Source organism: Canis aureus, chromosome 10, assembly GCF_053574225.1.
Source record: "Canis aureus isolate CA01 chromosome 10, VMU_Caureus_v.1.0, whole genome shotgun sequence".
In the NCBI taxonomy this organism is placed as follows: domain Eukaryota; kingdom Metazoa; phylum Chordata; class Mammalia; order Carnivora; family Canidae; genus Canis; species Canis aureus.
Window position 1 is genome coordinate 24125682 of NC_135620.1, and position 26987 is coordinate 24152668.

Here is a 26987-nt window from a genome sequence, read left to right on the forward strand (position 1 = left end):
TTTCCTTTGTAGGCCCTGGTGACAAATAAGTATATTCCTAGACGAGAGAAGAGGGCCTCTCTGCAGTTTCCACAGGGCCCTTTACCAAGTCTCAGCTTCTTCCCCTTGGGAACAGGACCTGAGAGAGAAAGGTGATCCTTGCGCATGAATAGTCTCTGTCACCACCAGGGTGTCCCCCAGACCCACGGTCCATGAAAGTTCCTATAGAAGTCCCCCACCCCGAAAAGGCAGCTAGTGAAGAGTGAGGATGCAGCTTATTGGCTTGACCCATTGTTTTTAAGAGTGGGGGCCTTCTACCCTGGGTGAAGGCATGGGTGGCCAGAATGTGTTACGGTGCAAAGCCACAGGATAAATTTGATGTCTTCCCTGAGGAGCACAGGTGCCATCCAGATGTTTGAAATAATGTATTTTATATTAAAACAGTGATAGCATATGTTGTAGTAAAAGGCAAAATGTCGACAAGCTTGAGAGATAAAACAGAAATCCAAAAAGATTTCATGCTCGTCCTGTGGTTTCAAGCCGTGTTTGCAGCCAGCAGTTCCCCCGTCGCCCTGTGGGGCAGGAAGGCAGGCAGTGAGGGGGAGCCCTTCCACTGGGCCCAGTGCCTGCTTTCTTAGATTCCTGCTGCCTTCCTCTGGGGTGGGGGCCGAATTCACTTCTAGTAGTTAGAAACATTGCTGCTCCCGCCAGCTGGAAAATCCTCCTGGCCTCTGGGGCTTGTCTTGCAAAAGAAATGTGTGTAATATATTCTTTTAAAGAGCAGGAAGTGCTGTTATCCTTGTGAAAGAGAAAGGGTGTGTGTTTGAGAGAGAGGGAGAGACACACAGAGAGAGAGGTCTGACCAAATTAGCCTCGCGGTAGCTTGAATGAGACTGGGCAGAGGGTGGCTATGACAGCCCTTCTCTGGTGTTTTATGACTAAGTAAGTTTGCTCTTGGCTGAGATACTCTTTTTTTTTTTTTTTTTTTAAGATTTATTATTAGCAAGGGGGAGAGGGAGAGAGAATCCCAAGCGGACTCCACACTGAGCAGAGCCTGACAAGGGCCTCGACCTCAGGACCCTGAGAACATGACCTGAGGTGAAATCAAGAGTCTATCGCTTAACCAGCTGCAACGGACTCCGCCACTCAGGCGCCCCTGGCTGAGATACTCTTTATCAGCTTCTAGCCCAGGAGAGATTTCTTTAAAAAAGCAATACCTGGCTGGTTCCCAGGCAAGACTGCAGTGGTTAAAATATAGCGCAGATCTCAACTAAGTGGTTTTCTTCTTTGAGTCGCAGTTTCACTATCTGTAAAATGGGGATAATAGGGATTAGGTGGGGTTATATGTATATATACAAAGCTTGTAGCATAGGGCCTGATTTAACAGGACAAGTACTTTTTTTTTTAGATTTTATTTATTTATTCATGAGTATATTATTCATATACTCACACAGAGAGGCAGAGACACAGGCAGAGGGAGTAGCAGGCTCCATGTAGGGAGCCCAATGTGGGACTCGATCCCAGGACTCCAGGATCACTTCCTGGGCCAAAGGCAGACGCTCAAGTGCTGAGCCACCCAGGTGTCCCAACAATTTTTAAAATCAACTGTAGTTTCTAATGAGATGAAGTGTTCAGGGAAAGCAGTTGTGATTTAAAATGAGTTATGCAGTCTCATTTCACTTGGCTCTTTCAGGATAGACTCCAAATATCCTTTGGGGGATTTGGAGGAGGGTGCCACTCCTAGCTTTACGTTGGGGCTCCAAGTGTGGACAGAGGTCAAGCAAAGACCATCTTAGCCAAAACTGTTTTCATTGACTTTGGGACCTAAGCAAAGGCAGAGGGAATGGGTGAAGACCAGTTTCTGAAGAGCACCTGGAAGACTCTTTGGGGCCAGTCCCCCTGCCTCCACTCTCCCTACTAGGAGGAACGGGAAATTTTAGAGTTTAGTCCTGCTTCAAAGCCTGGGGTTCATTCATTCATTCATTCATTCACTGCACAGCATTTCTTGAGCACCTGCTGTGTGCCAGACACCGTGCCACAGCCAGCTACAGCGATAGACAGGAGACATGCAGCCTCTGCTCTTCTCAGCTGAATTTACTGGAGGAGATGGACATCAAACAAATAATGACACAAATAATCCTATTTTGTAATTATATTAAGTGGTGGAGCCTTTCCTTAAGTAACTGAACCTCCTCTCAGTCTCTCTTGGTCTGAAATACACTATGATACAATAATTCACTCTTGAGGAAAGGAAGCAGAGACCAAGGTCCCAGAATGAAATGTTCCAACAGCATCCACGGATCTCATGGTCACAGGCAAGAAATCTGCTCACAGGACAGTCTCGAGGCCATGCATGTGCAGTGTCCCTACATCTGAACCGAGCATGGTCTTCGGCTCCCCTCCAGAGCTACGCTGGCTCCTTGGCACTTAGACTGGTTTTTAACGTTTGAGTTTTAGACCTTTAAACATTCTTCATACTGTTTGAAGAAGCTACAATTAACATCTCCCAAGCAGCTCAGCAGAACTTGGTTGCTAGGCAGCAGACCTTTAAAGACAATTTGTCAATTTCTGCCATAAGAGAGAAAAAATAGTAAACATTCACGTCCTCAGAAAATTACTTGTCTTCCAACTTTCTGGCCATGGCAAGGTCTCTGGTTCTTCGGTGTCCATTCTATTCTCTTATTTAAGTTTCATAAATATTTCAGAGGCTTTTTTTTTTTTCTTTTTAAGTTTCAGTTTATTTTATTTATGATAGTCACACACAGAGAGAGAGAGAGATAGAGGCAGAGACAAAGGCAGAGGGAGAAGCAGGCTCCATGCACCGGGAGCCCGACGTGGGATTCGATCCCGGGTCTCCAGGATCGTGCCCTGGGCCAAAGGCAGGGGCCAAACCGCTGCGCCACCCAGGGATCCCTCAGAGGCGTTTTAGGAGAATAATTGAGCCTTTTTCAAGCTTAACCTCTGGCAGTTCAAAGCAAAAAGGATGTTTGGGTGACAGGTTGCCATATTTAAGGACAGGTTTTATATAAGTGTCCAGAGGCTCTTTGGGAAGGTACAGAGTACCCAGCTCTGCCCAGACATACGTAGCCTTGGGCAGCAACCCAAGATCTGGTGGCAGACTGTGAAGGGTCTCGAGCCATTCAGCTTTGTTTAGCACCTCACATATTCAGCCTGTGGCCCAGCCAGCCCTCACTGAACTCACCACCTTCTTATGGGGGTTTAGTAGGAAGAAACCAGGAGATTCCAGTATAGGGGCTGTGGGAGTTCAGAGGAAGCCCAAAACTCTGTCTGGGATCAGGAAGGTTTCCCAGAGCAGATGTGGACCAGACGGAGCCCTCCAAGATGAAACCGGCCAGCACCACTTTAGCAAGAGGGCAGAGTGTCCCAGTAGGGTGCTCCTATGTGCCAAGGGTAAAAAGTACTCCACACACTGCTGTGTATCTGTGTGGCCACAGGGCCTGGTAAGCCCTACAGCTCAGCCTGAGGGAAGACTGTGCAAAACCACTGAATGGCTTGGAATTTGCAAAAGCCACCATCTGATTTGCACATTCCAGCCTTTTGGGAAGCTGTCTGATTTGGCTTGGAGAGGGGGCATTGAGCACGTGGCCAAAGGGGGCAGGGCAATCTGTGGAGGAGTGCTAGCTGGCCCCAGAGTTCAGGGCCTGGGATCCCTCGCCCCTTCCAACACGTAGGACCTTGCATAGGTCATATAACCCAACTGAGTCCCAGGATAGGGATGATTGGAACATCTACCTCACAGAGTTGGTGTAGGGACTACTATTAAATGAATTCAAGAACATCCCTCAAACTGGTACTGGGTACACAGTGCTCTTTAAGTGTTGGCTGCTCCCATTATGACAGTGCTTCCCACACTTTCATCAGTCCCCTGCCTGAAAGGGCCACTTGTGTCCAGTCTGCCACTTGCTCCCTGAGTGACCTAGGATGAAACATAGAACTCTCTTGGGGCTAGACTCTTTCTTCCCTCTCCTTTTCTCTCCCCCCACCCCCCCCCACCCCCACCTTCCTGAATCTCTGATTCAGTTGAGCCTGGGATCCTTTCCTTCCTGCTGAGTTGTCCGTGCCATGCCTATCCCTAGTTCAGGGTCCCCTCTCCCCAGCTGATGTGGCTTGGCCTTCTGGTCTGTCAAGCTCCAGCTTTAAGCCCTGCAGACCAGAGGCTGTGTGTTGCTTTATTAAAGTCCCTGTGCTCGAGGACTTCAGCTCTACATAGACACACAAGGTATCTCACCTTGCCAGTGTGTAAAAAGCACCGCTGAGGAGCCAGCTGGGGGCTCAGACTCATCAGGGAATTTCCCAGAGAGGCCTTTTCATTCATTAATTTATTCATTCATTTGTTCATTCACGGAGTCACTATTTTCTGTGCAGCTACGATGTACCAGTCGTCATGCCCAGCACTGAGCACATAGCAGACAATGGGACTGCGGGGGTGGGGGGTGCCATGGCGGTGGGGGCCAGGGGTATGGCAAAAAACAAGCAACAAGAGTATACAAGTTAGTTATTGGGAGTGTAAGTGCTGGGTGGGAGGCGAGGAGGGATGTGGGAGTGGGAAGTGGCTCTGTTGATGGTTGGTGCTCCCTGAGTCAGGGCAGTCAGGAAAGGAGTTCTGAAGGAGATGGTACTTATATGACAGCCCAGGATGAGGAAATAGCAGAAGCTTTCAGACATACCTATATGTCTCTGGAGGGACACTTGGTGACAGTAGTGAAGGGTTGATTTCTGGGGCAAGATGATGGGCTGGCCCAGGTGCAAGATTCCCCATGGCATCAGCGTGACATGGCTCTGGCCTGTACCACTTGGTTTACCTGATCAGTAGAACTTGAAGGCCATGATGAATCTACTGTGGGTTCAGTTCACCCTACCAGGTCCTGCCCTGGGGCCCAGAAGGAAAAAATCCAGCCCCCAGTCCTGCTGGGCTGGGCAGAGGCCTCAGCTAGGAAAGGCCCAAGCTAGCAGAGGGGGACTTCTGAAGGGCAGCACAGAAGCACACACTACTTGAGTTAGTGTTCTTGTATCAGGCATCTTATTGCTTGCTAATAAGATATGCAAATTATCAGGGCTGTGAAATCTTTGCCACATTTCATCTTCTGCTTAATTAGCATTTAATCGTAATTTCATTTTAATTTTTTCACACTGGCACCCTAATTAAATGTTAGGGTGTTAGTTTTAACAATTAAATTATATTGGCAAATAGAGTCTTCAGGAAACTTGACCTTTTCCAAGCCAGAGCCCTCTCCAGCTAGATGCAAATGTTAATTAGATTTCTGTAAGATGCTGCCTTGAGTCCCCTTGGTGTACCCATTTCAGTGGTTTCCTTGTTGTGGCCCCAGATTCAAATGAGACACACACAGCTGGTGAATTGGCCCCTGGCAGGCAGCGGTTACCACTGAATGGGTTGGTCATGGGCTTCTGGAAGGCCAGTGATACTGGTGTTTTTTGTTTTTAATATTTTATTTATTCATGAGAGACACAGAGGCAGAGACATAGGCAGAGGGAGAAGCAGGCTCCCTGCGGGGAGCCCAGTGCAGAATTCGATCCCAGGACTCCGGGATCACGCCCTGAGCCAAAGGCAGACGCAGACTCTCAACCACTGAGTCACCCAGGTGCCTGATACTGGTGTTTCTGGGGAGGAGTAGATTTAGGGTTTGCTCTGAGGCCTGCAGTGCTTCCGGAAGTGGTTTCTCAACTTATGATTTTCATTTGGTGATCACTGGGAAAGTTGGTGCCTAAGCAAGTCACGTAGTAATCTAGAGCTGCCACCAAGTCTTGAACAGCCCTTTGTGGGAGGCCACAGTGAGGTCAGACAACGGGGAGGGAGAGGCATTGCCAGCGGCAGCTGGGGCTGGCCTTCAAGATTGTTCTGGGGTGGGAATGCGGGCGTGACAGACAGAACATTGGGAAGAGAGGGTTCTCCTTGAATGAGTTGTTGCCCAGAAGAAAACCAGAGCATGGAGGTGGAGGCATTCATGGCCTGGCTCTGAGATTTGGATGGGCTTGATTGGGAAGGAAAGCAGCCCTGTCCTCCTCTGTCACACATACACAAGATGGCTCCATGTTGCCCTGGTTGAGCAGGGGACACAGTGTCCTTGTTATTGAGGGACATTGGAGACCCTGACCCATAGGAAGCCATTCTGTAAGCTGCGGTGGGGCCTGGCCTCTCCCTCAGCTGTTTATATAAGATCCTGGTGTTTCCTCCATCTGGAGTTGGTGCCCTACACTCCTTAGCACCTCCACTCATACCTCTGGTAGCAGTAGAAACATAATTCTAAACCTTCTGTAGAAATGCCCAAGCAATCAGTCCCTTAATGGTAGCAGTGCCTTCGCAGAAAGCCTTTCTACTGTCTGATTTTTCAGTCAAGTTTTTCCCCTTCCCTCTGAGGTCCACTCCCATCTCTCATTCAGACTTTGTCCTTGAACAGATCACAGAACACAGGTAAATTCAGTTCAACACATTTACTGAACATTTACTGTGGGCAGAGCCTGTACTGAGTTCAGAGAAGATGGGTCATTGTAATTGTTGCTTTTGAGTTGGTTTCTTACTTGTAAGCCCACTTGAATTCCATTTACCTTTTCCTGCCCTGGCTGTGGAGCAGACCACTCTGAGGCCCTCTTTCCACTCCTGCTCCTGACAGGTTTTCCGGACAGACCTAATCACAGCCATGAAGATCCCAGACTCCTGCCAACTCAGCCCGGATGACTACTACATTCTGGCGGACCCGTGGCGGCAGGAATGGGAGAAGGGCGTGCAGGTGCCCGCTGGCGCAGAGGCCATCCCAGAGCCCGTGGTGAGGTAAGCCAGGCAGTCCGGGCGCGGGGGCCCTAGGCAGGGGAGGCTGGGGCAAGCGACCTTTGTAGCCTGTCTCTATTCCATCTTAGATTCTTTAGTCCCATGAACCACTGAAGAATTCAAAAAATACTGGCAGTTTATCTTTGAGGCTGAGGGCCCGGGATTGAGCTCAGCTCTAGAGCCAGGTGGCTTAGGTTCAAATTGCCACTCACATTCAGTGTGACCTTGAATGTTATCTCCTGAGCCTCAATTTCCTTGTCTGTGAAATGGGAATGGTAGTAATACACCTGTTTCATCCAGTGGTCAAGATGACGTGAGGTAATGATGCATGGAAGGCACTTTACACAGGACCTGACACACACACAAACGCTTAGTAGAAACTGGCTATGGATTAGCCTGATGTCACTCCAAATGGGGTCTCATAAGCAGATCTTACCAGGGAAATCTCCAGGCTTTTAAATAGTCTTTAAGACAGGGCTAAGCCACGCTCTTGACTTCTGAAACAATTTCAAGGAGTTTTGAATTGGAAGGAGTTGAATGCTGGCACACAGCAGATGTTCAGGAAGTAGTTGCTGTGACCATCCTCAGGAGGATTCCGTACCAGGGCTAGGTTGGGGCTGGGTCAGGGCTGAGTCAGGGTTACATCTTCTCCAGGCTATGTAGCCTTCTGGTGTTGTGGGTTGGAAAGACCACTGGTGCATCTTGGCTGTGGCCCCTGCCTCCAGTTACAGAGGTCAGCAAAGTGTGGCTTTTGCACCTTGAGAAACCCTCTAAGTCTTGTCTCTGGGTTGAGAAACCTGATGTTCTGGCCTACCCAACACACTACTTGGCCTTGGCAGCCCCACGCCTCTTTTTAGGCCCATTTTGACCAGGCTTGGGGCAAAGATTGCAGTCTTCATCGCCCTTGACGTTGGCACTGTCGCATCCTGGCAGCCACACCTATGAGTGGCCCACAGACCCCCAGTGCACAACTGGTGCCAGGCCTATGCTGGGCATGGGATTACAGAGGCAGATCAGACTCTGAAGCCTGCTTAGGTGCTCCTGTGAAGATTGGCTGCTGGGCAGGGTTCTTCCTGTGGTTCCTGAGGGCTAAGTGCCTGCCAACACTTGGTGTCAGGCCTCTGAGAATCATGGTACTTCTAGGTACCATTCTCTGGACCATTCTAGGTACCATTCTCTGTTATCCTCTGGAAGGAGAATATCTGGGATTTGTGCAGGGAATGTATACTCACATCCCCTACCCAGGGCCAGAAACATGGGTTAAGCTCCTAGCCAGTTTCACACTTTCATGTCTGCAGACTAAAGTACTATTATTAACCTATTTGGACCAGTTTTCTCTTCTGTACAATCAGGCTAATAACAGTAGCTGCCTAATGGTGTGGTGGGGATGAAATGAGAATGCACATGGCAAGGGCCCAGGGCAGTGAAGGGGAGGGGCAGGCCACCAACTGAGCAGAGAGGTGAGTCCTGATTAGGCTTGGCCCAGCTGTCTGTCCTCCCTCCTTGATGTCAATGTCAGGTGGTTCCAGAAACATCCAGTGGCCTCGGTAATTAATTACAGATGCTTCCACACCAGTAACGTGGCTTCTGTCTGCCTGTGCAGTGCTTTATCTGTTGACCTCAAGAGGAGAGCACGTGTTCAGACAGCTCTGGCTCAACTAGGTGTATTCCCCACATATGCACGGCTGCTCTAAGCTGACAGGAGCCAGACATTCCTGGCCTGTCCATGCTCTTTGGAGAGGACCGACTAGAGGCAGGGAGGGCTGTTCTCTTGGAGAAGTCTCACCTGTCTCCCACCAACCCAGTCCTTACATCTTCCTTGGCGCCTCCCACTGCAAGGCCCTTCTCTGGAAGCCAGCCCAGCCAGCACGGTCAGAATTGTTACAGCAGCTCTTCCTAAGAATTTCCTGGGCTGAGCCTGTTACATTCATCTTCTCATTTAATTATCACATCTGCCCTAAAAGTACATCTTACTGTCCCAATTTGATAGATGAGGAAGCTGGGAAATTCTGGGGAATTCCCTGCATGACCGTCAGGGCCTGGGGGGCTGGGTCAGGAAATCACAAGCCACGGAAACAAGCCCCAGGTTGCCCCTGTGAGGCCCAGAGACAGCGTGTGCCCCGATCACACTGGCATGCTGGCTCTGACTGCCCTCTCTCCTGCTGCTACCCTGGCCCCCTCAGGCTCCCCCTTTGTGTCCAGTCCTCCCTGGCCTTTGGGCAGGTCTGTGCACCTCATGGTCTGAAATTTATCTGGGTAATGTGAACCTGTCTTACCCCCGATCACGAATTGAGTGATAGCCTATGCTGCTCCCTTAATGTGGTCAAAAGACTCAATCCAGGCCACGACCAACCTCTGGTGTAGGTGTCATCTTTTGGAGTAAAGATGCTCCCCAACATCCCAGCCCCGCCATCTGCTTCTTCCAGCTGACCTTTGTCCTGCTGCCTACAGTTAAAATTCACTCTTTGGCCTAGGGTCAGGTCAGTCCACACCTGGGAGGATAGCTTTTGCCAGAGCCAGAAGAGGCTGAACAGATGAAGATGAGAGCCCTGGGAAGCACAGGAAAAAGCCTTTTCTTTTCTTTTTTTTTTTTTTTTTTTTTAGATTTTATTTATTTATTCATGAGAGACACACACAGAGAGAGGCAGAGATACAGGCAGAGGGAGAAGCAGGCTCCATGCAGAGAGCCTGATGTGGGACTCGATGCCGGGACTCCAGGATCATGCCCTGAGCTGAAGGCAGATGCTCAACTACTGAACCACTCAAGCGTCCCGGAAATGCCTTTTATTGTGTGAGCCCCTGGACCCTAGATTCTCTGAGGAAGAAAGGAACGTGATCTTGGCCCCAAGAGGTCTGGCCAGGTGGCAGCTAGCAGAGCACACAAGTGTAGGATGTTAGGCCTCTAGGTGGTAGGGCAAAGGTTAAATCCAAAACCTGATTGAGCATATGCTGGAGGCACAAACAAAGCAGAATCAAGACAAAAGTAGTCTGTGTTTTTAAAAGACTGTATTAATTCCAATAAGATCCTCAGGAGATTTTGTAGGACTGAGAGTATCAGTACTGCATCCATTCGGAATGATCTGTTTTACAGGATGGAGGAAGTGTTGCCACTAGTCATTACCTGAGACGTACCTGAATCTGGGCCTCTCATGTGGGAAAGGATGGCACTGAGCAATTTTCCTTGCTCCTTGCATCCCTCGACCTCCTCTGACCCTCCCTCCTGGTCTGGAGGCCATTTCCACCTCCCTGCCTTCTTCTTTCTTCCTGCCCCTGTGGGTGACACCTGGGCCACCTCCTGGAGCCCTGGAGCCCTCCCCAGTAGAGCTCAACCATGTGACTGCCACCCTGTCCTCCACTCCCCAGTCTGTGCTGAGTCACAACCCCGGGCAGCCCTGCCTTCAACCCCAGGAGGCCTCTTGGGCAAGTGAGGGGCCTCTCAGCCCTGGCAGGGCTGGCCAGATGGAAGCCAGGCTCTGCAGCAATAACCATGGCAACCGGTGGGGGGGGGTGGGAAGAGCTGGCATTTTGAACTGGCATCAGGAACTCGGGCAGCACACAGCTGAGCCAAGAGGGGAAACTGCCCTCCCAAGGCAAAAAGCCCTCCTAGTCCATTTCAGAAGGAATAAAGTGATATCCGGAGGACTTAAAATACGCACTCACACACCTGTAGTGCTTACTGTGTGCCAGGCACTGTTGTAAGAGGCTTAAATATATTCATCCATTTAACCTTCGCCAACCGTAGAAGGTAAGTACTATTATTACTGTTAGCTCATTTTTTTGGATAAGGTCACTGGGCACAGAGAAGTGAACCAGATTGCACACTGAGTGGTAGATCATGGGCCACCGGGCTGGCTCCATCAGAAGAGCATGCCGCTCTAGATCTTGGGGTTGGGAGTTTGAGCCCCACGTTGGGGATGGAGTTTACTTTAAAAAAAAAAAAAAAGTGGATCAGGACTTTGAGTCTACATTTTGCAGCCAGGACCCTTCCAAGCTGCCTCAGGAGAGCTGTGGCACAAGGGAGGGCTACCCTGGGGTATGATCCTGGCACTGTTGTAGGCACATCTTTATATCCGGGGCGGGAGTCACCACAGTGAGAAACTGACTGTTCAGATTATATCGTATCTGGGGAATGATCAGGTGTGTTGGGAGACACTGTGTCCTCTGAAGAGGGAGACCTTTTCCATGGAAAGGGCCATCCTGGGCTGCAACACTGTACTCAGGCCCCTTCTTACTCTAAAGGAGGCCTGGCCTTACTTCTCCCTGCAGGACTCGGGGACAATCTCTGGCCGCCTCCTAGCCTTGAGGGATGTACTGAGGACCTGAAGCCTCACTGGTTCTATCCCACTTGTCCCAGAGTGGCTGGTCCTGGGCACTACCCAGGAGAACACGTGGACTGCCTCCTATATAGGCCCAGGCAGGGCCGATCTACATCAGGGAGCTTAGGCTAAGCCCAGATGCCCTCATGGGAGGACCAGTAGAGGTGTGCTTTGGGCAGGATGAATGTTCATGGAATGTTAAGACAGTGGGTCAGCACCCATTCCCAACCCACACTCTGCCCTTTGTTCTCCTTTCCTGCCTAGCCACAGTCCTTTGAGTTTCTGCAGCCTCCTTTAAAGGGAGGAGGTAGTGTCAGGAGATAACCTCCAGACCTCACATCTCACTTGCCCACCAGCTCCTCGGCTGGGCTGGTCAATGTCACTGGAGGCGCCCAGACCCAATGAGGGTGGCAGGCTGAGAGTCCCTACCCTTATGATACTCTCTCTTGATTTCCTAGGATCCTCCCGCCGTTAGAAGGCCCCCCTACCCAGGTATCCCCTAGCAGCTCTGAACTTGGCGAGGGCTCTCAGCCTGATTGGCCTGGGGGCAGCCGCTATGACCTGGACGAGATTGATGCATACTGGCTGGAACTCATCAACTCGGAGCTCAAGGAGATGGGTAGGTGACCTCCCAGGCTGAGTGTGGGATCAGGCAGGCCAGGCAGTTTTCTTCTGAATGCCAGCATCCTCACCGTCAGAAGGGCAGTGGCCACGATGGGGCTCTGGTGCCACATGGCTGTGGGAGAAAGTCCCTCCTGCGTTACTGATTGGAGAATCTATTTGATGTCTCTGTGCCTTGTTTTCTGCAGCTATCAGCCGAGGGCAATAATAGCATGTGATTTGCAGAGTTCCTGAGGAGTAAGCCTATTAGGCTAAGGGCAAGTAAGCGCAGAAGTGAAGCTAGGATAACAAATGGGGTGGAGTCCGTTGGTATGGGCCTCCTGGCTAGAGCCTGCCAACATGTCCTAGGAAGGTCCGCCCTTGCATACAGCTGCATCCCAGAGAGATTTCCTTGTTACCTCCATGTACATGTGTGAGTGGTCACAAGCCAGCCGTCTGAAGTCACAACACAGTGACCGGCCTCAGGGGTCTGTGAGACTGAATGAATGGTTCAGCCTATCCTGTGTCCAGATGATGAAACTGAGGCCCCTGACAGTGGGTGCATTTTCCCAGGTCACATAGCAGACGAGTGGAGACCCCTCCATCTATCTGTCCTGACAAGCTGGGCTCCTAACCCCCTCCCCCTGCTGTCCTCACAGAGAGGCCAGAGCTGGATGAGCTGACGCTAGAGCGTGTGCTGGAGGAGCTGGAGACCCTGTGCCACCAGAATATGGTGCGGGCCATCGAGACTCAGGAGGGGTTGGGCATTGAGTATGATGAGGATGTCGTCTGTGACGTATGCCGCTCTCCTGAGGGCGAAGATGGCAACGAGATGGTCTTCTGTGACAAATGCAACGTCTGCGTGCACCAGGTGGGCAGCCCATCAGTAACCACTCTCCACCCCTGGCCTTATCTGCTGCCCGGCCAGGCTGCTGCCTGCAGCTGATCCTCCTGGCTATAGGCATGCAGTAGCATTGTGGCCACAGGATCCTGAGAAGAAGGACAAGGGAGGAGGTAGGGAATGGAGAGAGTGCCCCACGCCTCAACCCTGTCACCCAGACTTGAATAAATGCCCAATGCATAGTCTTTCCATCCTTTTCCTGTAGGCTTCCCTCAGACTCTCCCTGCTGAACATCCTTCCTTCTTTGTCCTCCTCCTCCTTTCTCCTCTGAACTTGGAGGCCGCTCAGTGCTGTGATGGAGAGCAAAGCCTGGAGTCAGGCTGCCTGATTGCAGATTGTGGCCCTGTCCTTTACAATCTGTGTGACTTTGTCTTAACCTCCTTGGGCCTCTATTCCCTTAACTCTAAATAAAAGAAGCTGTTGGGAGGATTCAGTTACTTCCTATGAGTTATTTGCTTAGAACAGTATAGTACAGGCTGTAAGTATTTACCACTCCTAATCTTCTCAACCAGGTGTGTTGCCTAACATGCCCCCCTCTTGATCTTGGGCTCCAAAACTCCCAGGTTTGGGGCATCCCTGGGCCTTATTTGCAGAAGACTTGCTTGGAACCCAGTGGACCCACTCTGGCCCTGACTTTGAGCACATACAACAACTCTTTAGCCTCTGCTGCTGGAATAGCCCTTGGGGAGCCCAGAGGGGCTTCACCACCTGTCAGTCAGGTGGGTAGGCAGTGTACCCTTTATTTATTCATATCCCCCTTATGCCAGTAGCTCTAGGCATGACCAGGAGACCCCTTCACACCTCTGTGGAAAAAAAAAAAGAAAGCTCAGGGCTTCATCTTCAGACAGCATACAGACCCAAGTTTGTGTCCAGCTCATAGATGTTCATGGATGCTTCTGAAGTCCGACATTAATAAATGCTGGAATAATAAGGAACCTCTGGCCAAAGTGACTGTCCTCCAACAGAGGGCAGAGCTGAGCCCTTCCTCAGAGAACCAGAGTCTTTGCCTTAAGATCTCTGTGGAGGCCAGAGCCTGCGAGCAGTAGGGCTCAGGAGCTCCTAGCTCGGGCCAGGACCGGTACCATTTGCAGCTGAATTCTGACCAGATGTAGATGGGCCAAAGCACCTGACTGGTGACCACCCTGCTTTCTCCCTAGGCATGCTACGGGATCCTCAAGGTGCCCACGGGCAGCTGGCTATGCCGGACATGTGCCCTGGGTGTCCAGCCAAAGTGCCTGCTCTGCCCCAAGCGAGGAGGAGCCTTGAAGCCCACCAGAAGTGGGACCAAGTGGGTGCACGTCAGCTGCGCTCTGTGGATTCCCGAGGTGGGCACATGGCGGGCAGGGAGGAGCAGCCCTGGGGAAGTGGGTCCGCATGGAGCTCAGAACTCCGCAGAAGAGCACTGGGAAAGAAGGTGACAGGCCTCCATAAAAAGGGGTATCTCGTGTGTGGCACCTGAGAAGAACTGAGGCAACAAGCCACAGGTGGACTTGGATAGAATTCAGGTGGTATTTCCATGGGTAGATGGGATTATGGGCCACTGGGGAATCCAGGTGGTAGCTCTGAGAGCTGGGCAGAAGTCAGGCAGCAGAGTAGAGAGGGAAGCATGTTGTGGGTCCTTCCAAATCCAGGCAGTGGTTCTAACCAAGGTCAAGGCTCCCTGTTTAAAAAAAAATAAGCCTACTGACCTAAAAGGAAATCAGGCAGAGAGCTAATGAGAAGCGAATGGTTGATCTGTTGTGATGGCTGTGGTGGGATAGAGGGTCTGAGTCTGGGTGGGTGGGGGGAACCGTGGGTGACAGTCTAGGCCTACGGTGAGTTAGGGAGTTGGGGCACTGGGCTCCTGGAAAGTCATCCTGTTTTATTTGAAAACGAAATGGTGACATTCCCCAGAGTTTCTGCCACAGCCCCGTTGTGTGTACTGACTCGAGTGTGTTGCCCCACCCCATGCTGCCTGTGCCTGCAAGTAAGCCAGGTGGCCCTGTCAGCATGTGCCCCTCCCCTTCATGGGCTTCCAGCCTGAAGGTTCTTGCAGGGACCCACCTTGTGGGCTTCTGTGGTGATAGAGGGTGTTTTGACGGCGGTAACATGCTCCCAGAGCAGCATCTTGAAAGTAAGGACTACCTCTGAGCTGTGCCTTGGGCTGGGCACAGCAGAGACAGAACCAGCAAGGACCCCTCTCTCCCCTGGGAGCCATTTGGTTCAGGACCTGGAAAGGAGCCCTCCTTCTATCTTCAGGCATGAGCAATGGGGAGGTAGATGTACCCGCGGGGGCTGAGGGGTGAGCTGTGCTCAGCAGACTTAGGTATGGTTGTTGGCTTATCCCTGTAGGAGGAATGGAAAGAGTTAGACAAAGGCATCCCCATTGGCCAGGCAAGCCCTGGAGGCCCCCAAGAAAGAGGTGCTGCCTTGGAGTCTTTACTTGCTCCCCAGAAACATGAACTATATAAGTAATGTTCTGATAAGAATTCTGAAGGTGCCGTTAACAAAGGGTGAGGTACAGAAGACACCGGGATGCTGTGTGTACTAACGTGTGTGTGTGTGTGTGTGTGTGTGTGTGTGTGCATGTCTGCATGCACACAAACACACTCTGGAGCCTCTCTGTCTTGAGGCCCACCCCACCACAGGCGCGCACACACAGTTAGTTACACAGACTGATGTGCACTCTCATACACAGTCACAAACAATTTAAGACTTGTCACAGGTGAGCAAACACTAGCACACTCTCTTAGTGGTCAGCTTTGGAGTTAGGAAGGTCTTGGGATTCAGGGGCTCTCCCCCTGGCCTGTGTGCCCACTGCCTGGTTTCAGCAGACAAGAGGCCTGATGCAGCTCCCTGTCTCCTGCCCAGGTCAGCATTGGGTGCCCCGAGAAGATGGAGCCCATCACCAAGATCTCGCATATCCCAGCCAGCCGCTGGGCTCTGTCCTGCAACCTCTGTAAGGAGTGCACAGGCACCTGCATCCAGGTACAAGGTCCTTCACCCCGCACCTGCCCGGGAACTCCTGCTGAGGTCAGCTGTGTAGAGGGGCACATCGTGAACGTTCTGGAAAATGGGCAGCTGCCGCCACCCTCCCCTTGTCCCCATGGTGCTACAGTCAGAACCATAGATGGGCCATGGAGGCCTGAGACCAGAGCCAGACCCAGAACCCCACCTGAGGGGCCTTCCTCCATCTCCACTTCTCGAGGCATGGGGCATAGGCCCTGGGAGCAAAGGCTCACCACACTGTTGTAGTACTCAAGACCCTGGCTTTCCCCAAGAGCAACTATCTTTGGGATTACTAAATATGTTGACCTCACTTCTAATCTCAGACTTAACATGTGGGAGGAATAGGAAACACTTTTCCTGCAGATGAGCTAACAGGCTTTCCCTATACAGGGCAGGGCTGCACCAGTCTTTCCATGGCAGTGGTTCCCAAATTCTGGTGTGCGTCAGTATTACCTGGAGGGCTTGTTAAAACAGATTGCTGGGCCTATCCTCAGAAGGCCTGATTCAGTAGACCTGGAACGGGCTGGGAATTTGATCCTCCAGCAAGTTCCCAGATGATGTGATGCTGCTGGTCTTTGGGTTGAAAAGTAGGGGTTCATTCTTTGTCTTCCTCATTTTTCTAGCAACAGTTGTCATTGCAAACACTAGATGTGCCTCCGCCCATTTTTAAGACTTTCAAATGTGAGTGCAGCATAAACGTTTATTAATAGTTGGGTGGGGTATTGCTGAAACATTTATCAACTGCCCATAGCCATCATCCGAGGCTGGGAGGGAGGAGCAGGTCCTGAGTTGGCCCTAGCTGCCTGGGCAAGAGAAGGAAGGGGCCCATGTCTTCCCAGAGGACAAAGGAGGTGCATGACTCCCCATCTTAGATCATCTTGCAGAAAGGAGGCAGTGACCCATCACCATCCTCTTTCTTTTGATGCCTCTTGTTCCAAAGTGATTTTGCCCACACAGTAATGCAGCTTATTCCCAATGGTTGTCAAACACCTGACTCTTCATTTTCCTGGGATATATATGGTGCTGAACCTCATTTCCTTCCAGGCTCCCCCAATTCCCCTTCAACTTGCCAGAGCTTCTATACCCACAGGATGTTGGGGGTCCATGCCATTTTATGTCGGGTCTCGCCAGCATCCTGGATTCTCGGTGGAACCCTGGGGGATGTCCCACATCCTCTTCGCTCCTAGCAGGGCTCCCTTCATGCCTGACACTTCCCCTCCTCTCCCTCCAGTGTTCCATGCCTTCCTGTGTCACAGCATTCCACGTCACATGCGCCTTTGACCACGGCCTGGAAATGCGGACTATATTAGCAGACAACGACGAGGTCAAGTTCAAGTCGTTCTGTCAGGAGCACAGTGATGGGGGCCCTCGGGGTGAGCCTACCTCCGACCCCGTGGAGCCCAGCCCAGCCAGCGAGGACCTGGAGAAGGTGACCGTGCGCAAGCAGCGGCTGCAGCAGCTGGAGGAAGACTTCTACGAGCTGGTGGAGCCAGCCGAGGTGGCTGAGCGGCTGGAGCTGGCTGAGGCGCTGGTCGACTTCATCTACCAGTACTGGAAGCTGAAGAGGAAAGCCAATGCCAACCAGCCTCTGCTCACCCCCAAGACCGACGAGGTGGACAACCTGGCCCAGCAGGAGCAGGACGTCCTGTACCGCCGCCTCAAGCTCTTCACACACCTGCGGCAGGACTTGGAGAGGGTGAGTGCCCTTACTGTCGTCTCGTTGCAGGCCTTGCCTGATGGGCATCCTGGGAGGCCTTTCCGCCCCACGCACACTGCCCCCTAGCAGCCATGGCTCTCCAGGACTCAGATGGTATGCTCTGGCCAAGGAAGGGGCCGTGAGCCTACAGTTCTCTGACAGCGTGGGGGCTACAATAGGGAAGCATCTAGCCCTTGAGTCTCTGAGCCCCTCTTGTCCCAGTGCTTTTGTTAGGCCTGAAGGGTGGGGGTCCTGCTAGGGTCCTGAGGCTATAGGGCATCAGAGCTGGGGCACAACCCAGACTTCCAGCATCTACTGCCCTCTGTCCCTGTCTGTGGCCTCTCTGGGCCATGCCTGTTCCCAACACATGTGCTAGACCAGGGCAGGAAAGACAGGTGTTAACGTAGGGCGTGAGGGCATACAGGTAGGCCAGAGACACAGTGGCCTGTATGGAGTAGAAGGATGAAGCTCAGTGGGTGGGCCAGAATGTATGTGGAAACTGCTGAATGTTTTAAGCAGGGACTGTCCCTCTGTAGCTGCAACTTCCAAACATTCCCCCTGGAGAGGGAATCAGGGGGCCTGCAGTGGATGGGTTGGCCCAATGGCCCCATCCCCTCAATACTAGGTGCTAGGAAACAGAGGGTCTTGGCTTGGTCCAAGGTGGTAGTTCAGGGTGCTGAGTGCTGTTCTGGCCTCTCCTCTTTGGGACGTTCAGTTCTAGGGTTCCAGAGCACATGGGGTCATGTCACAGTGTCTTCCACACATGGCACAGACACATGTGCCTCCCCTTCCCCCGGGCCTTATTAGGAAATAGCCCTGAGTGGAAACGTAGAGGGGCCTCTATGTGATTGGAGACAGCTGCCTATCTTAGGGTCATTTCTGTTGGCAAGTCTGTAAAATGGGTAGAACAGTTGGGCAGGTGTTGTGCTGTGTTGTGGGGAGGCGCTGAAACTGGACCTGGCTTGCCCCATCTCCTTTAGCCTACTCCTCTCCCCTGAGACCTGGTCAAGGGAAAACAACCCCACTGGCCTGGGAGGGAGCTTACTGCCTGCCAGCAGGGTCAAAAGGGGAAGGTGGAGAGTGGGGACAGCAGATGCCCTTTGCTCCAGCCAGGCCAGAGGGCAAGGCTGTCTACATTGCAGCCACCACTTCCTGGGCAGCCCAGCGTCCTGTCTCATGTGGCAGTGGCATCAGGTACATGAGGACATGGAGTACTTTCAGTGACCAGAGCTGCTACCAGAGTTGTCCTCAGGCCACCCCTGAGTCTGTACTCTCCGTGTCTCCAGCACAAACACCCTGCTTTTACTCCTGCTATTTCCCAAGTGACCCCTCAGGTCAGATCTCCCAGGAATCTATGCTCTTCGGCACATGGTCTGGTGCTGGCTAGGCAGTGTTGGGAGGCCAGGGTGCAGGGTGACTTATTTAATCATCATCCTAGGAAAATAGACAAAGTAGCTCCTCCTGGCCCTAATGAGCTGTTGAGAATACTAGGGCTTCAGAAGATGAATGACAGGAAACCTAAGAGGAATGTGTGTTTTCTAGAGTTTGACTTGAATTTGGACCTGAATGGGGTGGTGGGGTTTGTCATCAGGATAGTTGTTGGCCTAACCTCCTATTCTTTTTTTTTTAAGATTTGATTTATTTTTCACAAGAGACACACAGAGAGAGAGGCAGAGACACAGGCAAAGGGAGAAGCAGGCTCCATGCAGAGAGCCCACTGTGGGACTCAATCCTGCGACTCCGTGATCACACCCTGAACCAAAGGCAGACGCTCAACCACTGAGCCACCCAGGCATCCCCTTAACCTCCTATTCTGTACATTTCCTGTGCAAAAGCATCCCCTTATCAGCCTCCCAACCTCTCTACCTCATTGTCAGCTGGTACAGGTGTGGCCAGGGACCAAGGTCAAGGGCTAAGATGCCAGCAGGTTCCCAGGCAACCAGAGCTGCCATGCAGATTCCTCCAGTAGAGGGACAGAGCCCTCCAAAGTCAGGTGTGAACCAGCCTACTTTTCCTCCAGGAAGAGGAGGCAGGGCCAACTTTCCAGGGCGTTGGAGGGCCCTGTCAGCATGCTGCTTCTCCAGCAGCCCCCGAGCTGGACTGGCAGGCACCAGCTGAGAGCAAGGCGAGGGAGCGCGCAGCCCTGGCAGGCGGAGGAGAGGAAAGTTAGAGCACCATGCGTGCCAGCTTGCCCCCCTGCGAGTCTATCCTCAGGGCCTTTCACAGCCACGCGTTGGTGGCTTGTGTGAGTGAGCAGGGCTGAGAGCTCTGCCACAGGGGAGGCTTTCTGCAACGACCCATGACTGCTGGTGGCCCGGCCATGGCCCAGTGCCAGTGACCGAGAGGATCCAGCCTCTCACTGGGCACTAGGCCAGCTTGGGCTGAATCCATCAGGGAGGCAGGGTTGGAGTTGAGACTAAAGCCTTGGGCGGCCTGGGTTTGCATCCAGTTCTAACGCTCCTCAGTGCAATGCCTTCTGAGTTTCACTTCTCACTCCTCTTGAGTTTCAGTTTCCTTTCTGTTAAATGGGAGTAATGAGGTAGCTGACCTTGGAGTCCCCGTGGAGGTGGAAGCACAGTGACCTCTGCTGTTAGCCATGGTTATTGTTGTCTGGTGCTGCCTGGATACGGTCTCCAGGGAGGACCAGGAGCACAGGCCTGTGCTAGGACCTGGGAATGAATCACAGGGCATCCTCCCCGATCCCTGTGTCGTCATCCCCCATCCCCCGAGGCCCAGCAGGGTTTTTGCTGAGAGAAGCAGAAGCCAGGGCCACACTGCTGCCACTTCAGCATGAAGTCCCATTTTATGGTCAGCTTAGAAGATGCTATTTCCTAAAATTTCAGCCGCAAACCTTGGCCCCGGCAGGCAGCTCAGGAAGGTATGGCCACTGCTGGCTCCCAGAGTTATTCACAGCTGACACAAAAATTGCAGCTCTGATGAGCAGCCTGTCAACGCCAACTGGTGTCCCCTAGCAACCGTGCTGGCAGTTGGGGCTGCGCAGGGCTTGGTGCCCAAGGCTCTGGGTCTGGTTACCAGGAGTTTACTCGGGAGCATGACCTGGCTTGAGAGGGTGGGGATAGCGCTCAGAAACACAGCCCTCTCCCTGAAGATAGACCTGTGGATCTCCCCTAGGCCATGTGTCAGATAGTCCCACGGAGAAGACTCTGTCCTCCCACACACTTGCCACCCACCTGCTTCCTTGTCAGGTTGGCCATACCCTGTATCCTCTGTCTTCAGTGCCTGAATTGGCCTCCCACCGAAGCCAGCCTCATCCCCAGTAGCCTTGGCCTCCAGAGCTATGGCCCCCTCAACCCCTGTGTCTCCCATCTCTAGGTTGCTGCCAACCCATTAGGGCCTCCACCCCCACTGAAACCTGGCCCCACTTCCCCTGCTGCCTCGTCAGTCACCTGCAATCTCAAGTGCCCCTCCTCCCCCACTGCGTCCCGTCTCCCTCCTCGTTCCTCCCGCAGGCTCCCCGCACATGTGGCTGTGCTTGTGCCTATGTGAGGGCCACATACCTGGCGAGCCTCCCCTGGTAGCAATCCCGTGGTACTGGGCGGGCCAGTCCCACCGAGATTCCTGTCAGCCGGCCTTGTTCTGGGATGTCTGGGGCTCCCCAGCCTAATCCCTGTCTGCACCCCTGCTCCCCCTCGCTCAGGGCTCCCCCTTCTTAGCCCTCAACCTCGCTTCCTGTTCCTCGGACCAGATCCCTCCAACTTCTGGGCCGTCAAGCCTGTCAAGCCTGTCGAGCATCTCTATCAGTTCTCTGCCCTTTCTCCCCCTGCCCCCAGGACACACTGTGCCGCATGGGAATATAAAACGCTCAGTCTCTAGGATTTGACTCTGTTTCACTTTCTCCCGTCTCCAAAAGCACATCCTCCCTCCCTGTTTCCTTCCAGTCATGGCGCTCTCCCACCCCCATCCCCAGCTCTCCTTTCCTCTGCCACTGCTCACTCTTCCTTGCTTCTTCCTGCTCTGGCCAGGCTCCTGCCACCACCTTGTTCCAGGATTATCTGCCAGGGTTACCAACAGCCTCCATCTCCCTACATCTGGTGGCCACTTCTCCATCTTCATCCTCTGGCCTTCTCAGCAGTGGTGGCCACCGTCAGACATGCCTTCGGTCTTAAAATACGTTTCTTGTGGACACTCAGACCACACATCCTCCCTTAATACCCCAGCTCTCCTGCTCCCTCTGTGAATATTCCTTGGCCCTCGTGATTGTCAGTTCACCACACTTGGGCTGACCTCTCAGTGGTCTGCTCCATAGCTCTGCTCCGCATCCATCACTTCCCTTCTGAGCTCCAGCATCTCATGCCCAACACAACCACAGGCCCAGGCCTGCTCCCCCCACAGGCTCCCTGGTCTCCACAAATGCCTCAACACCAGGCAGTCTAGCCTAAGATAACTGGCCAGGAGCCCTCCTTGCTCTCCTCCCCTCTCCTCACCCACGTTCAAGTTCACTCTAAAATTTACTGATACCAAAGCAACTTCATCAAAATATAAAGCCTGCTTTCATGACCAATCCCTAGTTTGAGGCAACTTTGTTACTTGATTCATTCTTTCACTCTGATTTTTTTTAAGAGAACTTTTTATGTTTATAATCAGAAAAAACAATAATGATAATGACAGTGTCAGGAACCTGATAGCCTGGGAAAGCTTTCTAAGGTAGTATCAGTACTTAGTCTCCACAAGCCATCACAGAAGAGGAATTCTACAACATTCAGTAACCTGTAACTCTGTTAACCAACGGTCTTGAGAGAAATCAGAGAATTGTGGATGATTCCAGGGTGAGATGGGAACAAGCGGGGTCACATCGTGGCCAGTGTATCAACCACAGTATGTTGGCATTGTTGGGATTCTCACAGAAAGAACCATTCCTATCTTCCATAGCAAGAGCCTCCAGACACTACTGATTGTGTCATGTACCTTACAAGGGAAAAAATTGAGCACTTACCTGCACTATATTGTATTTTTCATGTCTCATTCATCTATCACTGCATATTATGAAACAGACATAATCAGAATTTCTAACAGGATCAAAGAGCATACCAGTAGAGGGGTACCTGGCTGGCTCAGTCAGTACAGCTTGCAATTCTTGACCTCGGGGTTGTAAGTTGGAGCCCCATGTTGGGTGTGGAGGTCACTTAAAAATAAAAGCTTTAAAAAAATATCTGTATAGATATGGATATATATCCATGTATGCAGTGCTATATAAAACGTACATTTGAGGATTCAGCCCCCAGAGACTTGACTATTCCCCCAAGCCTGGGAATCTCTGTGGGTTTTTGTTTGTAAGTAGGCCCCACACCCAGTATGGAGCCCAATGTAAGGCTTGAACTGACAACCCTGAGGCCAACACCTGAACTGAGATCAAGAGTCAGATACTTAACTAGCTGAGCCACCCAGACACCCCACTGTGTTTTTAACCAGCCACGCAAGGGGTCTCAATGCCAGTAATCCAGCTGGGTTTGCCTTAAGAAAATTTTTTGTAAAGTTTCAGATGATTTTGGATTTTAATAGGAAGTGATTATCTTTGAGAGGGACATCTACAACTGTGAGCCTCATCCCATCTTTAGAAATTAGTGTTAAGAGTAAGTTTGAGGATAGCATGTTTGGAAATTTTTTTTTTTTTTAAAAAGATTTATTTATTTATTCATGAGAGACACAGACCGAGAGAGAGAGGCAGACACAGACAGAGGGAGAAGCAGACTCCTCACAGGGAGCCCAATGTGGGACTTGATCCTGGATCCAAGGATCATGACCCGAGCCGAAGGCAGGCGCCCAACTGGTGAGCCACCCAGGCATCCCTGGGAAATTTTTAAAAGCCAGACCTTGACTGATCTGTTTTTAGGCTGGACACGTTGACCGGTTTGTTTTGAGGCCTCCAAAGATTCCATCTGTCTTCACCCTCACTGTCTCCATGCACACCAGGCCACATGGCTGCCAGGAAGGAAACAGACCAGGATACAGGAGAATAATGTTGGGCTGGTTGGATACAGTAGACAGGGAAGCCCTTTTGGAGGTAATGTTTGAACCAAGACCTAAAGGACTAAGTCCAGCCTTGGGAAGAACCTTGACTATATACCAAGGCCCCGAGGCAGAAATAGGTTAAACACAAAAAGGATGAGACTGGAGGGCAGTGTAGCTGGAGCCTAGAAGGCTATGGGACATGGGCTGAGAGGTGCCAGTGGGAGGCCATATTGGGCAAGGCTTTGAACTGGGCTCTGATTTCTTTTTTTAAGTGTGATAGGAAGGAAGCTATGTTAGTTTCCTAGGCCTTCTGTAACAAAGCATTACAAATTCAAAGACTTAAACAGCAGAAGTGCATTTTCTTACAGTTCTAGAGGCCAGAAGCCTAGGATCAAGGTGTCGGCAAGGTTGATTCTGTCTAGAGCCTCTGAGGGAGGATCTGATGGCTTCCAGGCCTCTCTCCTAGCTTCTGATTGCCGACAACCCTTAACATTTCTTGATTCATAGACTCCTGATTCCATCTCTGCCTCCATCATCACATGGCTCCTATATGTCTTTACATGGCCTTTTATAGTGATACCAGTCATTGGATTTAGGGCTCATTCATACCCAGGTAAGACCTTATCTTAACTGATTATATCTGAGGTTCCAGGCAGACCTGAAATTTGGTAGGGGACACTGTTTAGTCCAGTAGGAAAACCAGAAGAGGTGTTGAGGGAAGAGGATTTACATTTCAAGGTGATGGTTGGGGATCACAGCGGGGTCAGAATGCCTGCCTGTCCGGTGGGGCTGGCAGATGGAGGGGACTAGGCAGTGGAGGGAGCTGATGGGAATGAGTTCCATTCACCAGGGACTGATGGGACTCAGGGGTAGGCTGGCTCTGGGGGCGAGTGAGGAGGACCTGGGTCCTGAAGGGTGACTCCAGGGTCTCAGCACGTATACCCCACCCCGCCCCCAGCAAAGTCCCTCCCAGATTCCCCTGCCTGGCCTTATTCTGAATCCTCATCCCCAGCCTGTGCCCCTCTGTGTGATCAGCTCCCACTCAGCCTGGCTGCCCCTTCTCCAGGAAGCCTTCTCACCACCCTCAAGTCTGGGTCAGGGCTGCCTGGTCCTGTCAGTACTTGCTCTACATCTCTCTGCCCTGCTAGGTAGGAAGCCCTCAGAAGAAAAGGACCTCCCCGACTGTATTGCCCACTGCTGAGCCCAAGGCCCAACACCACATGAGTTCCCAGAGCCACAGCTTGTACTTAGGGATGTGTGGCTACGAGGAGGTCCTGAGGACATCCAGGATTTGAAAGGAAGCAAAGACCCTTAGGCTGGGCCAGGTTGCTGCCCCTTGGTGTAGGGTGCTGGTCTCGGATGGCCTGTGTCTATGGTGTAGGTTGGGTGCAGACAGCAATGTAGAATGCTGTTGAGCCAGTGTTCTGAGATTTCTTTCACTACTAGGCTCAGGAAGGAAGGGAAGGATGCCCGTGTCTGCAGAAAGATATAATCACAGCTGCCCCCCAGGCCTGGAGAAATGGAGGTCATGTTGATAGGCAGGGGCTCTAGAACCCACAGGTCTCCCCTAGGTAGCTTAAGGACGTGAAACCTGAACTCACCTTTGAAGATGGAACCCAGCCACAGACAGAGGTACTAACCTGGTGGGACCCAGAATTCCGGCTCACAGCTTCTGGCCAGCTGTCTCAGCTTTGGAGACTCCACCCTGAGCTGATGATGATGCCAGACCAAGGAAACGTCTTGAGGGGGGGTCCTGGTCTTAGCTCCAGCAGTGTGATATATTCTGAGAGCAGCAGTGAGGGGATGGCACACTGGGGCAGGGTGCCAGGTGGACGGGGAGTAGCATGGCCCAGGCTACAGGTGCTTCCTGAACAGCTGCAGAGTGGGTCTGTGTCCCATGAGCTAAGCAAACTGGTCTCCCAGGCACTAGATACTACTCTTCCTAGGGAGTCGGAGAACCCCCTGCCCTTCCCCTTGAGGACTTCTATCTTGGCCAGAGCAGGTGTGGGCTTGGCTCAGGTCCTACTGCAGCAGGTGGACATGGGTCGGCCTCAGCAGGACCCAGCTGGGTCAGAATCTCTTCTGCTTTGTATAGCATGGCCATTTGTGTCTCGGAACAGGAATTGGGTTTGCCATAGTGCTTATGGCTATGGAATATCTTTGATGGAAAAGGCCTTGGACAAAGGGCAGAAGGATGGACTTGGTGACCTTGCCAGGCCCCCGCGAGCCTTGGGGCGCTGTGTGTATAGGGGAGGGCACAGCCACATTGGAAGGGCCTTGAAGAGGGCAGCATGGCAGACTGGGCCAGGAAGTTAAGGCCAAGAGGAGAGGCAGGTGGGGTCACCAGCCTGAGCTCACTAGACACTTTGCCCTGCCTGCTCTGTCTCTGTGGGGGCCACAGGGTCAAGGCTATGCTTGGCCTGTGTTTTGGACCAGAAAACAGTGACTCAGGGCTGAGGACACACTCAGGGCTTAGGAATTGATTCTCAGACGTCCCAGGTGGGTTAAGCAGTGGTAGCCCCCCAAAGTTGGGAGGTCAAAGGTAGCTGCCCTGTGAGTAAAGTGGGAAGTCTCTCTCCTGTCTCCTTAGGTGAGAAATCTGTGCTACATGGTGACACGGCGCGAGAGAACGAAACATGCCATCTGCAAACTCCAGGAGCAGATATTCCACCTGCAGATGAAGCTGATTGAACAGGACCTGTGTCGAGGTAGGCACCTTCCCTGCCCACCACCAGCCCCTGCTCAGCGCACACACGCTCAAGGGGCTGGGTCCCAAGCAGGGGAGGGCGGTGGAGGGGAGGGCTGTCTTCAGGGCCTGGTGGGGGCACACACATGAAGCCAGGGTCCCCTGGCCCATCCAGGGACCCTTCATAACCAACTAACAGGCCAACCAAGATGGGACTTCCCAGGGTCCTGGGTGTGTGTTGGTGACAAGGAGCCAGACATGGGACTGTGGGCATCAGGCCTGTCCTAATGGAGCTTTCTGGTCCACTGGGGACACCTGGGTGGTTCCAGGGCCATAGTGGTTCAGGAGTAGATGCATGTGAACAGTGTGGCTCTAGGCTGCTCTTGGGACAGGAAGGACCGGAAGTGGTGAGCTTCCCTGAACTGTGCCTCCATGTTGATCCTGAATCGGGCAGCTGCCCCAGAGATGGAAGAGGACCTATGTGTTCTTTCTCTCTGACCTCATCTCATATAATTTAGATGCTGTACGAGCAGGGATTTTTTTTGTTTATTTTTGTCTTAAACTCCTGTTGTCACAAACACTTAAGAGATCTGTAAATCAAAGGCCAAAGAAGCTTCAGCATTGCTGTTATCTATTAGTTGTGTGGATAATACCAGACACAGGGCCCTTCCCAGAGTGTTTACATGTGAAAAGGGCATCACTTAACTCAAAAAATGGTGCTCTGATATTGAAGTACATGTAGCTGGATGGAGAGAGATGATAAGTCAGGAGCTGCCATGGCCAGTTCAGCCACTGGGTCAGGCTGGGCCCGGAGTGGAGAGGAACCAGAGCTGCTGGACCAACCCTAGTACGAATGCCTGAGGACCTGATGCCACCCCACTTTGGCCCAAGCCAAGCTGCCTCGTGTGCACTTTGGGATCACTACTCACTCCAGCCTAAGAAACCAGCACTGCCAAATACAGGTGTTGGTTCAGGCCGGATCATGTCCACGCAGAAGGCAGAGTTTACCATGCATCCCCAGGACTGGCAGCTTCCTGGACGCCACA

General features: G+C 52.1%; 1 protein-coding gene across 9 annotated transcripts in view; it reads left to right on the plus strand.

The window, feature by feature from the left end:
* Positions 1-26987, plus strand: part of JADE2 (jade family PHD finger 2) — a 51739-nt gene that overhangs the window by 17099 nt on the left and 7653 nt on the right. For 8 of the 9 annotated variants that reach the window (XM_077911711.1, XM_077911713.1, XM_077911709.1 and 5 more), the window contains 7 exons: positions 6630-6787; positions 11559-11719; positions 12360-12571; positions 13759-13926; positions 15452-15568; positions 16821-17285; positions 25846-25963. In XM_077911711.1, coding sequence (XP_077767837.1) covers positions 6630-6787; positions 11559-11719; positions 12360-12571; positions 13759-13926; positions 15452-15568; positions 16821-17285; positions 25846-25963 — 1399 coding nt within the window. The remainder of the gene's footprint in view (positions 1-6629; positions 6788-11558; positions 11720-12359; positions 12572-13758; positions 13927-15451; positions 15569-16820; positions 17286-25845; positions 25964-26987) is intronic. The other variant, XM_077911708.1, reaches the window with a different exon arrangement.